General features: G+C 36.4%; 1 protein-coding gene across 1 annotated transcript in view; it reads right to left on the bottom strand.

Moving 5' to 3' along the window:
- Positions 1-654: 654 nt before the first annotated feature.
- TSGA10 (testis specific 10) overlaps positions 655-14,133 on the bottom strand; it is a 28,328-nt gene continuing 14,849 nt past the window's right edge. Inside the window, exons 10-17 of the mRNA XM_056329088.1 lie at positions 13,321-13,475; positions 12,025-12,080; positions 11,631-11,799; positions 9,414-9,524; positions 8,647-8,832; positions 5,081-5,283; positions 4,655-4,759; positions 655-793 (exon numbers count right to left, since the gene is read on the bottom strand). Coding sequence (XP_056185063.1) covers positions 655-793; positions 4,655-4,759; positions 5,081-5,283; positions 8,647-8,832; positions 9,414-9,524; positions 11,631-11,799; positions 12,025-12,080; positions 13,321-13,475 — 1,124 coding nt within the window. The remainder of the gene's footprint in view (positions 794-4,654; positions 4,760-5,080; positions 5,284-8,646; positions 8,833-9,413; positions 9,525-11,630; positions 11,800-12,024; positions 12,081-13,320; positions 13,476-14,133) is intronic.

Genomic DNA, 14,133 nt, shown 5'->3' with positions numbered 1-14,133 from the left:
CTTCTTCCCCCTCAGCTGGTGCTTTTTTAAATGCATTCTGCCATCAATCTACAAAAAAAGTGTGATGCAACAAGCATGCAGCTACCAAATATGAAACTAAGCTGAGACTGAAACTGCCAGGGCAGTAGCTGCATACTGTGGAGGCTCCATTTCACTGACTGTTAAAAGGAAAGCTGGGCTTGCTCCTCCTCAGGATTACAAGTATTTGAAGACTTTTAGAATGCATTTATGTTTCTTGTCAAAAAATGCACATCTGTAGAGTGAAAACTATTCTGAAAACTACTAGAAGAAGACAGGCTAGAGATAATGTAGGAAAGATGAAAATATTTAGATCTACACCTGCACAAAATGGTGGCAAGTCAAGCAGGGATTTTCTGTAGCATTATTTCTCTTACTGTTTTGAGAATTTATGACTATAGGATCCTGGTGCAAGTAGTTGCTATTAACCGTATAGTTTTGATACAGCTCAATAAAACGAAATAAAAGGAGTATCATCAACAGATTGTGGTCCTGAATCTTCTTTTAACTTCTCTTGAAGCCATGTAACTCCATGGAATTTAGTCAATATTTCAACAAAAAAAATCAGAGTTCATCCTTTTATTTATTTCCCACCTGTGCCCCTCAGTGTTTGTAAATCAGATGATGTTGAACCAATTACCCTTCCAGGGACCAGTCCAGAGACCAATCAGGATATTGATGATGGGACTGTTCAGGTGATGATGTTCTTAACGTGGAACTTAACTGATGTGAGACTGTACGATTCTCGCATCGAAGTTCCTGGACAGCACGTCCCCTAAATAAACATTATTTTACAGTGAGACTAAGCACTTCTCAAAAAGCATCAAAAAGATCTCATACTCATAATCATAATATTTTTTCTTTTTAAGATTGCCACCTTTTTTTATATAGTTTAAGAGGAGATGTGGTCTGCATCATATACTCTGAAAGACAGATTAGTGACTCTGCATTACTCCCTTACTTAGATTTAGTTCTACACATCCATTGTCTATTTTCTCTAAAAGACAGATGCTAGCCATGGCTGCTGCAGATCAAACTCCAAAACTTGTAAAAATCTCCAGGGAGGAAGAGCCTAACTAATTTTAGAGTTTATTCACAAGCCTGCAGCGTAAGGATAATCACTAAGAACAGCAATGGTATTAATGTAAGAACAGTGTTGCTTGCCATATTCTTGTGCTGTTTCAGTCGGCATGGCTAGTGCACTACAGCTATCCGAAGTGCCCTGGAACGGATGGATATTTTAGAGCTGCCGGACTCACCAGTGGGAATGTTGGAAAATGGCAGTCCAGTCATTTTGACTGCAAGAGTGGGGCCTGGATACTGGATCAATCCGTAACTCCTGCATTTGGATCTACATGGAGGAAGTACGTGGGATTGGATAATACATTGGAAAATTTTGGAGGTACCTACTCATCTGGGATTCTGGTTTCAGGATATCGATTGTTTACATTGGGAGAATGTAGTCTGGATTGGATTGGAAAACTACTAGGAAGGATAGTTACAACAACCCCTGAGTTTCAGTGTATAACCCCGGTAAAACCTGGACAACAGTTCTCATAAATGAATGGGTATTTTGGGAGGATAGCACTGACCCAGGCTGGAAAAAAGGACTCCAAGTTGCCCAAAACCTTGCAAATGAAGGTATAACAAATACTGACTGTGTGGTATTGGACTGAAACTGGCCCCAGCATGGCTTAGCTTTTACCACAGACCTACTTATGGAGTGAACTGCTGAAGCAAATCGCCAAAACCTGTAGGAGAGTGACCAGATACAGAACCCGCCCATGAAGCTGAATCTACAGGCAAAAAAAAAAAAAAAGCTTGCTCTAGCAGCAGGAGCCCAGTAAGACAGTAACAGTCTTCCATCTAGCTACCAAAATCCTACAACCTTGTGCATGGGGAGGTATCACACACACTCTATATGGAACCAGTCTTATCTACATTGACTGCTATTCTTACTAGCATGATTATTTTTAAGGGCTTTACTATGCACATGCTCTACTGTCTTTAATGGCCGAGACAGTGCTGGCAATGATGGGAAGTCAAGAGTACAGCTGCTTGCACCTCTCAGAGGTAACATCACCCTGTAGAACACCAAGCTTGGGTATGAATGTAGCAAAACTGTGACCAGCTGGGGAAAGTAACTACAGGCAAGCTTTTTATTTGGGAGAAGACTGGGGCAGAGAAAGGGAAGCACAAAGGCAGCAAAAAGGAGGGTCAAGAAACAGAAAGGAATAAAAAGATAGGCAAGTCATGGACTTGGGGCTGTCCAGGGCTACCTGACAGTCCCTGTGCTTGGTCAACACAGCTAGACAGGACAATAAATCAAACCTGCTGTTTCCACATAAGTCCAAACTGCTTCCACAGTCAGGATAGGAGGGATGGGGAGGATCTTTTCCTGACTGGTAAAGAAAAACCCAGACAGAAAGATTAAGTTTCCTGGTATCATTGTGTTGGTGCTCATTCAACACCTGACAGTTGGTGCTTCCTCCTCCTAGTTTCAGGCATTATTTCATTCTGCACCAGGGCAGTAAATCAATACAACTAGCTAAATCAGTGTTAGAACAAGGATATCATCTACCCACTTCTTTAAACTAACAACAAAAAAACCCCAGTCAGTACTCACAGCTGCTGCTTCCATTATATACTATCATGATACTGACTTTAATGACAGTATTTTTCATCTCTGGCTAATTTTCTGGTTTTCACTTGCCAGTACCAGAAAACTAGATTGGCTCTAAGAAGCTGGCTTGAAGCTTTAATCCCTTTCCCTGCAAGCAAGAGGTATAGATACCTGCTCTTTTAAAGCATGATTTTCTGAGGAAAAACAGAAAAGAAATAGAATTCTTGTAACCCTTGCTGGATAATGAAGGGACATTGTTTTGATATTATGAAAAAGCCAAAAAAAGAAAAAACCTCTGGCCTTTCAAAGACTAAATATTATGTCAGCCACAGCTTTTTATATGAGAATATTTCCAACTTTGCTGTCTAAGATTTCTGCATATTATTTTTGCAACTGACTTACAGACTGCATAATAGAACCTAGATTTGTTCTTTCCAAAACAATTCAGGTAATTATGTTTATAATTCTCTGGAAGCAGAAGATAAATTCTCTTAAAGAATGAAAACTGGAGATCTTTGCCTCAGCATAGGCTCACTCTAATATTTGTTTTGCTAACCAATTATAAACTATATGTTGATATTATTGCAACTATAAGCAACCACGTAAGAAACAAAATTATCCTTAACTAGGAGAAGAGATTAAGTATGGAGGCTGATTCAACTTTCTGCCAATGAACACTTCAAGATGAAACATTTGCAGTCCCTACCGGGGGACACCCATACACCGTGAGATAGATGCACTTCCATAGGGGTAGTAGAGAAACAACAGCCTGAGGAAGGTAAGGGTTTCTTTTAAAACTCCTGTATTAGCATAGAGTCTGGCTCTTTTTCATGTGCAGCTGAAGAAGCACAAATGATGCCACCTTTTAAACTGACTTGCACATCTAACGCAAAAGTTTTGCAGTTTTTGACATGACTTCAGGATAAAGAAGGATCCAATTTGAAACTGAAATACACAGTGAGACATTTAAAAAATCCATCTTCAAAAGACCTAACCTCAGGTATAGAGATGCCCCCTCCAAACCCCTCATTCTTACTTATGAGAAAACAGATTATCAACAAAGTGATTTACTACAAATGAACAAGACACCTGATGCTCAAACCTGTGCTATAATCACACCGCTCTGCTTCTTTTAGCCATCTCTTTCACACACCCAAAATAATACCCGACGCTGTAACATTTTATCCTCAATACATCCACAAAATAGAGAAGTACTGTTGTTTCACAGATAAGAGAACTACTTAAGACACGATGACTATGCAGATAAACTAACTCACGAAGCAGGCCAGTGACCATTCCCTGGTATCATGGCCAAATCATATGAAATAAGCTTCTACACTTTGTGAAACCCTCTTTCCACAAACAAAAAATCCCAAACCAACCAAAAAAAATAAATTACTTTGGCCATACTGCTCTCCGGGAACCATCCCTAGCACTTCCTGTGCCTCAAGTAGCTCCTGGGAGAATGCAGGCTGGTACAGGCTACAATCATTCCAGAGTGTGTACTAACAATTAAATTGTATGGGCAAGTATACAATTGTGTATAGCCCTCAAGCCAATGTTCTGACCCAGTTTAGTTACAAGTACAGGTGTAGCCAAAAGGTAGCCATTCATATCGCAGAACTAGTAGTCTATAAATTACTTTTATAGTGAACTAGTCACCTGGACTTTCACGATAGATCAAGACAGGCATCAATATAAATGACAGAAGACAGATGAGCATCTTCAGGAAAGTGAACCATCCCATCCTAAACCAGCCAATTCCAGAGGGCAGTTTATCTCACTGTCTCATTCTGTTGGCTATAAAGGGAATCTAGACAAGTAATTTAGACAGCGTGTGTAACAGCTGAACAGACTAAATTTAGTGACATGAATAGCCTCTGAACACACAGATGTACAGCAGAGCAAACCCAAACTTCACTGTTTATCCTACTAATTAGTCCAAGACTTAGTACTATGTTGTATTTCACCCCAATTAAATGCAGGAAGTGCAATACAAAAATATATACCTGCCTCTCAAAGCGCTCAGTCCCCAGCTGTCTTTTGGTGATATCCAGTTCCCATTCTAGCTGAGTTGCTCTATTTCTGAGCTGAGTAAAATCTAGACTCTGCACAGCACTGTTAAGTCCATACACTTTAATTAGAGAACAACTATAATCCTCCAAGTATGTTACTAAATACAACTATCCAAAATTAAAAGGGCAGCTATACCATGCAATTAAGACCATTTTTTGGAGTGAAATATAACACTGCACAGAAAAGCCTATTAGGGTACAGCTGAGGAATCAGAAGCAGGTTTTTGGTGTTTTCTGCTGTTAAGGTAACCAAGGTATATTACCCATTTGAAAATGAAATGCAGCTAGATATAAAACCATCTGTGTGTATATACACTTGGGAAGAATGAAAAAACCTGCAATATTCTCCTGGTCATGTACTCACAGTTTATCTTCTTCTAAAGAAAGCTGTTCCTTGAGAAACTGGATTTCAGAGTCTTTTTCATGCTTTGCTATCTGAGACTGAAATTCTTTCTCACGACTGGACACAAGCAAAGATTCCAGGTTTTTCATAGATGTTCTTTCATTTCCCAGTTGTTGCCTCAGCAGCTCTATTTCAGAATGGGATGACTCATACTTTCTCTGCAGCTAAACAAAGGTTTTAAAATTTTAGATGTATGACTCTTAAGCTTACTGGCTATCTATTATGGTAATCTTAAAAAGAGAGAGAGAGAGGAAAATGAAGCCTGGGATCAATGACTAAAATTTGTTCTCACTCCAAGATGGATGATTAGCATTATATTTGCCCTCAGTCAAAATCCTGTTTAAGATTTATAAATTCACCCAGTGTATAAATCAGAATATAAATGCACTTGATATAAATGACAAAATGCTATGAAATACCTTTCCAAAGCAAAACTCAACATTTTTTGTTTTACCAAATTAAAAAGGTTTCTTCAGTCTGAAAGATCCAATTTTCTACTAATTGTCAATCAAATATCTAGTTCCTTTGCCAGTAAACAGGTTTGATATTCTACTTTTGTATTTCAGAACAGAAGAATACTGAAAACTGTAAACAGCAAATGTTACAGGAAAACAAACAGTATTAGAAATGCTGAAAGAACAGTATTATTCAGCATCAGGCTTAGTTTCCAATTCTGTATATACATATGCTGCAATGTAGTAATGCAGATTTCTGCATTGGAATACTATGTAAAATACCCCTATCTGAAGGTTATATGTGGCTGTTGAAAGACTACTTATTGAAAGGTATGAAAACATTAGTGAAAACTTCAACTTCAGACTTTCTACAACTCTCCAACTGCACTTCTGCATTTTTCTCTCCTGAAACTGTTGCTGCTCTCCACAGACCCAGCAAGCCCTTCACTGACAATCTCACAGAAGGATCCAGGAAGGCTTAGATATATTAGGTCTCACAAAAGCTTCAGACAAAAGTCATATACTGGAACTCTTCCCTATAGTAGAGGATTCCACAAACATACAAAAGACATCACACACATTTGGCTGGGACAAACAACCAACTGCCAAACAGCAGCTTTACCCATAGTGTATGGAAAAGGCATAAAGGTTAAAAGAGAATGCTGGAAGCCTGTGAACAAGAAATTATCTCATCTGGAGCAAAGGATGGACTGGACAGTGACAGAATCATACAGAAAATATCTGAATCTGAGTATGTATGAACAATTTTTCAGAGTTTATCCAAGCTGAGTTTTTTAAAATTTGCCTATCAAACATTAATTCTGTAGGTTTTGTAAAAATCAAGGGATTTTCAAGGGAAATTAAGGAAAGAGTATTAAAAAGATATTGATACTTTCTAAAACATCCAAGCATTTAAGTCCATGTCAAGTTTCTTTGCTAATAAATTAATGCAGCTATTCTGCTTACTCAGTGACTGGATGTAAAATCCAAGATATTTTTCAAGGAAACAACCAGTAATTTTTAAAGTCCCAACTGTTATTGGTAGTAAACCCCTGCAAAACAGTGTGCTTTTCAAATAGTATACAGCATCCACCCTCTGAAGAGTAAGCCCCTGAGGAATGCCAAATTAAACAATCAAAAAATTGAAACACTAATAGTCAATAAGGATTTCTTTGATCATTCTAGGTCCTAAAGTAGATTTAGATCCCTTAGTGTCAACATAAACTTACTTTTCTAATGTATTTCACATACCCTTTCTACTTTCTCTGCTGTGGAAGTTAACTGCTGATTCAATCATTCTTTGACTGCATTTAGTTTAATGCAAAGTTCTTGTGCAGATGTGAGATTTGCAAGCATAGAAACTCTCTCCCAATGTATGTTTTGAAACTCTTCTTCCATTTTCACAAGAGACTTGCTTAAAGCAGAAATCTGAGACTGGTATGCTGCTTCTATTGTTAAATGCTACAGTAAAGCAGTATCAGATAATCAAAACACTATTGCAAAGAAAATTTAAAACTGATTTTAAAATCCTGCAAAAAGAACTCTATGTAATTGTGGTGAACGTTAAGAGGCAGCAGCCATTTATTCTGCAATACACTTTAAAGTTATTTATTTAAATAACTCCCATATATAAAAATAGAAGAGAAGAGTTCTTGCTTCTGACAGCAATTATCAGCTACTGACATTTTAAACTCTGTTCCTACAATGCTACTCCTCCTGCAGACCCAATAAGGTTCAAAATTCTGCCATGGGCCGCATTTCATTTTCAGATGAGACCCTCTTATTTATCAATAAAATGTATTTTTGCATGTAAATGATAAGTGAATGCTGAGATATGGAAAGGTCATATTTATACTGCTGTCATCCATAAACTCAGGCATGACTAAGAGATGACAGAAGTCACACTAAAGAGAAGTCAACAAGCCAGCAGAAGCAGTTCTGACTAAAAGCATTTAAAATGTGGTATATTTAACATAACTTAGGCTTTTCTGTTTTGAAAAATGTCTGTACTTTGCCCGGTAAGACTTCTATTTCCAGTCACTTTTAACTACTTAATTTTCAGTGGGTGGCAGAATGAGCCTGGGAGGTTAACAGAGCAAAGAGGGAGATAAAGCAGTTACTTCCTTGAAGGATTTATTAGGAATGAGATCCAAAGAGATGGTAGTAAGGGGAGCACCTCAAATTCTAGCTCCATCTTGCCTAAAAAAAAAAACCCACAAGGAACACACAGCACTGCCAAGCATGTTAAGATTTTTGAGAAAAAATTTCTGTGTTTTAGATATGTGCCTTACACATAACTGCTATGAACCTGAATATGACATCTGAATTCTGACTCAATTTGTTGACACAGATTTCATGAAGAGGCCTGTTCATTCCTATACGTCATGGCAGGCATGTGGGCAGAAATTAGAAGGATGAAAATTCTACCCATGTGAGGCCCACTGGACAAACTAAGACCATGTACCCATTTTACTGTATTAAAAAAGGCAAGATCTGCCACCCAATCTCTCTGTGCTGTTTTGCTACTGTTAGATTCTCATACACTTTCTGAACAGTAGCAGTTCAGTTCCTCTTGAGTATCTAACTTGCATGGATAGTTTGTACGTTCATAACATATTGCCAAAGCCATGCTGTGTATTTCCCTTTAAGTTCTTCAGATTTTCAAGGGGGAAGAGGCTCTTTGGGACATCTAAAGCAGTGGAAAGAAGGCCGAACAGCTGGAAGCAAGAAAAGTAGAGACAGGAACGTAAGCTGACAAAGCACTAGTAATATTTCAGGTGTGCTGGGGAATTGTGTGTGACTTTATGCCTTCAGTCATTCCAAACATGAGAGCATTTCATAATTCATAATATTTTCCTTGAAATACGCTGTTATTTTTAAAGATTTTTTTGAAGTGTGACAAGTGGAATTCTAGTCATATTATTAAATAAGCTCAAACTCCATACAGTTCATTATAGCAAAAATCTTTAAAATATGAGAAACAGCATTAACCATAATTTTAAACTGTTGCAGCCTTAAAATACTACCAGACCATTTCAAGGGTGAACCATGGAAAGAACTATTTCAACTTACTTGCTTCATCTCTCTTTCAAGGGACTCAGCTTTCTCTTTCAACCTGTGATTCTCAGACTCTGCACTAGTCAGTGCCAGTCTAACAGAGCTACAACCGGCTTCTGCTTGATGGCATTTTGCTTCCCAACTTTCTCCTTCTTCACAGGCTTTCCGGTAATTCTCCAAAAGCTCGCAGTTCTCTCTCTCCTAACACATAAAGCTTGTTTGTTTAATAATTTACAGTAAGCTTCACAAAACAGGGATAGCTATAGATCTACAGGCATGACATGATATTGGATGTTCTCTTTCCACTGAAAACTTTGCCATTTAACCAAAACATTGAGAGACTACTCAAGAACCAGTGTTTTGTTTAAGATGGCCACATTTTAATCCTCAAAAGACATCAGTTAAAAATGCCTAGATTAACATTACAAACACAAGGTGTAGCAATTTTTACTATTAATCCCATATGGTAATAAAGACAAAAGAGTTCCAAGTCTCTATATTATTCACTGTCTGAATTTTTTAATTTTAATAAACACACACATATGCTTATGTATCTGTGTTTGTGTGTGTGTTTATATATGTAAATAAAACCACAATGAAATATACTTCATTACTTGTGTATGCAAAAACAGCTAAGAAATGTGCTCAAACTAATAAAAACATATTACTAGAATGCAAATAAGTTTGGACTGGGAAGAAAATTCTTCCATGGAGATATCATTAAAATTTCATTTTTAGTTAAAATCACAGCCTTCATTAATAGGCTTAATCCATATATTCACTTTAGACTTCAGTACACCCTTCAGCCTGACAATATCTGTGTTTGAATCCTGGGCTTTCAACTTCATACCATCAAGCTCATTTTGGTAGTCTGCTAGTTTTTTATATAGCACCTATGAAGAAAGATTTGTTTTATAAGGTTAAAGTATACTGTTTGTACCTTTATAAAAAATAGAATTAGTGTGTATCAAACACCTGTGGCTTTATTAACTTGTTATTTAAAGGCTACATAAAAACCAAACCAGGTGTATTTCTGTAGACAAAATTTTGCATTTGTCAAAAATATTTTGTTTCTTTGACTTACAAATAATACTAAACATTCTTAAAAAGAGAAATGTCAACAAAAGAATGTAGTGGTTAAAAAGAAAAATACAGATGGTTTATTTAGCAGCTAGACACTCATAACAAAATAGTCTGCCCCATTTTTACACATTACAGTCTCATAAAAGCCCACAGTGGAAAAAGTAAAGACAGCTAAAAAGTTGAATTAACTAATTAAGCACTTATATCCTAATCAGAGGAAATAAAGCCACAAGTATTAGAATGCACACAGAATTCCTGGCAAGTATTGCTTGAGAAAGAGAACAGAATGAGGAAAAAAAATGCAGAAAGGCTGTCTTGAACTGCTCTGTTCAGAAACTTCCTTACAAAATTACTAGAACATTCAGCTGCAAGAACCTGGGAAGGGGGTGGTTGGGGGTGGAGAAAGCTATAGAGAAATCCCAATTCCTGTTGTGAAAAGGCTGTAAGTTGCTAAGAAAGGTGCTCTGGCAATCTGTGAACTTTTCCAGTAAGCTTAAGTGAAGAAATTAGAATGCTACTTTAAATACTTTGAATATCACCTAAACAAATGGAAGGACCTAGAGGAATGAACACATATTATAGAGGCAAGCCTATTAAAAAAAAAAAATCCTGTGAGGCTAAGACTTTTTATTTCTAACTGCTTCTACAAGCATCCAGGCATTGCAAAGAAAACCAGGAAGCTTTCAAAAGTAGCTAGAAGCAACAGGAGGCTGCATGTCATACCAACTTGACCTCATCAGTATCAACTGTGATTCTGAGAGAAGGTAAAAAAATAGTGATTTCCTGGAGTACCTTTGGTGGTTAAAGCTACTACAAACGTCGACTTTTCTAGAAAACTCAAAGAGGGCGCTAAGAGAAACAATCGGTATGTTTCAGAGAAGAGTCATTTAGAGAGAGAGTTATCTTGCCTAATTTTTGCAGTGCAGAATTAGGTACCTGATCTAAATTAGTTGGCTACACTTCGTCTATAATGGAGTCAGGCAGGTAAAATGATCACTTTAAAAACAGGGATGGGATGAATCTCCTCCTGGAGGACTTTTCATCACTTAAAAGGGAGCCTTAATGACTTTTATTACCTAAGACCAGGTGAAGTTAATTTGATCCTTCGGAAACTGGGTAGGGCTTCTAGAAGAGAAAACCAGGTGAGCAGAATTTTCAAAGACAAAGATTTCCTAAGCAGTAGAATAAGTACAGAGAAGAAAGATCGAATATCAGAAAACCTAAATGAAGGTAAGAAGTTGAAGAAAACCCAGAATATTACACAGTGATGAACTACTATAGGCATTAAGCTTAATTTCTAGCTGCTTGGAAAACACATCGATGCATAAGCATTGTGTGTACATGAAATGACACTTTAAGTATTTTAACTACTTTTGTTAGGAACTGAACACAGATAAATAACACCGTAGGTAATGTAGCATTGTATTATAGCCAAGTATTTCCAGCATCTTTTATCCAAAGGCCATTTTAAAGGAACATAAATACAATATTATTAATAAAGTTTTGAACCTTATTATGTGTACTGTTAAATTATTAAAAGCTTATGAATTTGACTTGCTAAATACTCTATGCCAGTCACAGCACAGTGTAAGAAACATTTGCTGCCTTCTTTATAGTACTTTTCCATATAAGCAATAGTTATAACTGCCACATTGTTTTTACTTGAAAATCGGGGGGGGCGGGGGGGAGATCATAAATCAGCTGTTCCTCAAGAAAAACATCCAAAGAATTACATAAGAATAGTTGGTCCTCTTTACACAAGTGAGCTGAGTAGTAAGGGAAAAATCAGAGTTTGAAAAAATGAGCTTAAAAATTAGTTTGCAGATTTACTTCAGATGAGGGCCTACCAATTCTATGCACTACTTGAAAAATACACTATTTTCCTTTTTAGTCAAGGGTTCTCTGTACAAATATACCTGAAGTTCTTGCTTAGTATTAGAAAGATGTTCTTGTAACCTGTCATTCTCCTGAACTAATGATTCTCTGTTCTTGTTAGTCTGTGCAAGTTCTTTGTTGGTTTCTTGTAGCTGTTGATGCAAACAGTTGATCTCTTTCTCACAGATACAGAGTGCTTCGGCAGATTTTCTACGCAGCAAATAAAAAAAATCTTCAGGTATGACAATACTGCCCAACCCAATACAAATGATAGCTTTTCCAGTAGTTAAGTTTGCAAGTCATGAAACAAAGCTGTAACATTTTAATCTTTAACAGAGTAAAGAATTATCTATACATTAGCACATCCCATGATTCAATTTTTGAGTTAATGTTATAAATTAATCAAAATTTTATAAATTGACATTTCATCCTTACTTTATGGAATGCTCCAACCCAGAAATCAGAATCTTGAAGTCTGAAATTATTTTCTCCTTGAAAAGAAATACAAATTTGAAGTAAACCTCTTACCACTCCTCGATATAAAGGGGGGGGGGGGGGGGGGAGGGAAATTCTATAGGATTATTTCTATTTCCCTTTATTCAGCTAGCTGATTAGTTTAACTATTTAATGCAAAATGGATTGCGGTTTTCCAAGTTTCGTCATGTACTGTTTAGAGCTGAAAATTCTGATAATCTAATTTGGCAAATAAAGGAACAAATATTATGATCTTCTGCAGAATATAATAATTTAAATTAAATTTTTTAATCCTTTGTAGTTCCAAAGCTAGCATTTGGTTCACACTTCCAAAACTAAATTATGTCCTCTGCCTATTAGATAAACTATCATAAGCTTTTCTACAATGAATAAACTATCAGAATCTGGTAGTTTGTAACTGATAAAACAAGAATTTAATCACAAAGTACATTACTCCCTTGTCTTTGGATACAGATAATAAGAGAAGCATAGATAGGCTAAGGAAATGTTTTCTACAAGAATACAAGAGAGGTGAGAGACAACCGTCTCTTCTCTAAAATGGACACCATTTTACAATTTACAGTTTTAAAAACACAACGTCACTGTTTATGGCAAGATTATTTTAGCCTGTCCTGCAATATCTTTGCTTTAAGATTTTGTTAAAAATCAATGCAAATTCAATGCAAAACAATCACAACAGTTAAAAAAAAGTAAAAAACCTCCCACCTTCTTTAGTTTATCCTAAATCAATATCTAGGTCACTTAAGCTGAAGTGAAAAATAATGTTTCAGAACTAAGAACTAAGCAGCTTCATTACATAGTTTGAAATCACATGGTGCAAGGTGAAAAGAATGTAATTCAGATGCTTCTTCAATGACAACAGAGACGATATTATAGTATCACCATGCATCTTCAACTTCAGTTCAACATCCAGACCAAGGAAGAATTTAGGCTACATTTTATGATAAACAAAAAATTTTACTGCCTAATTTCCTCTTCTCCACTTTAGGGAAGTACTTAAAAGTCCCCTCTCTTGATAAATATAGACGATACAAAACACCAAACACAAGATAACCAACGCTGCTCAAACCTGCTGTTGAAGTCAACAGGAGTTTTGTTGTTGCCTTGAAATTGGAGCAGAACTAGGTCAGCACTGAGCGCTGTTGTAGATCCCAATATAAGACAGGTGTGAGGACCCAACAGATCCTTTCCCTATTTATCTTTTGTGACTATTTGACTATACACATTAGAACATACTTTAATTGCCAGGCTTTCCTCAAAAGTAGCAATCTTCTCTCTTCCTTCTTCCACACAGTCTTGCAAAGATGCCTTCTCTTTATCAAGTTGTGCAATTGTTTCTTTCAAAGCACAGATCTCCTCTTGTTGTACAAGACTCTGTCTTGAAAAGTTATCTGGACACAACCAGAAAGGTCTTATTTTTATTAATTCAACTGATTTGAAATAAAAACTCTTTTGATACACTTCTAAAGCATAAAAAACATGGCAAAAGCTCCCCTTCAAGAAAACACTGAAGCACGTACCTTTACAAAATACTTAAATAATCTGACTGATATTTACAGAACTGCATTCTTCCTTAGATCAAGGCCTTCAATTTCTTGGCTCAAAACAAATCTGCTTTTAAACAGCAGATGTTTAGATCATTAAAAATAACTTTCTTGGGTATTATAGCAATAAAGGCTTGAACAGAATTACTATAGAAAGAAGCAGTATGTAGACCACAGCATATAATGACTGATAAAGTAAAAGTGATAGATACAATGATGTTAGCCATTTTTTCTGATTTTTTTTTTTATTTAAATAAACTTTATGTAAGAGTAATGCAATTATAAAATTCAACCCCACTTAAAAATTGCAAAGATAATAATGAAAAAAGCAATCTACTCATTACAAAATTGAATACTAAAAGATGTCTCTCCCTATCTTCATAAAGCTAATAAGGTGTTGCACACTACATTTACCAATCCTTATATAATCTACATGCATAGCATTCACAGAGGAGAACCACAGGAACTCTTCTTACAGTGAACCTTACATCTCATAAAAAATGTG

The sequence above is a fragment of the Falco biarmicus genome, chromosome 2 (assembly GCF_023638135.1).
Source record: "Falco biarmicus isolate bFalBia1 chromosome 2, bFalBia1.pri, whole genome shotgun sequence".
In the NCBI taxonomy this organism is placed as follows: Eukaryota; Metazoa; Chordata; class Aves; order Falconiformes; family Falconidae; genus Falco; species Falco biarmicus.
Note: the sequence above shows the minus strand (reverse complement) of the source record. Positions and strands in the feature narration are given on the sequence as shown.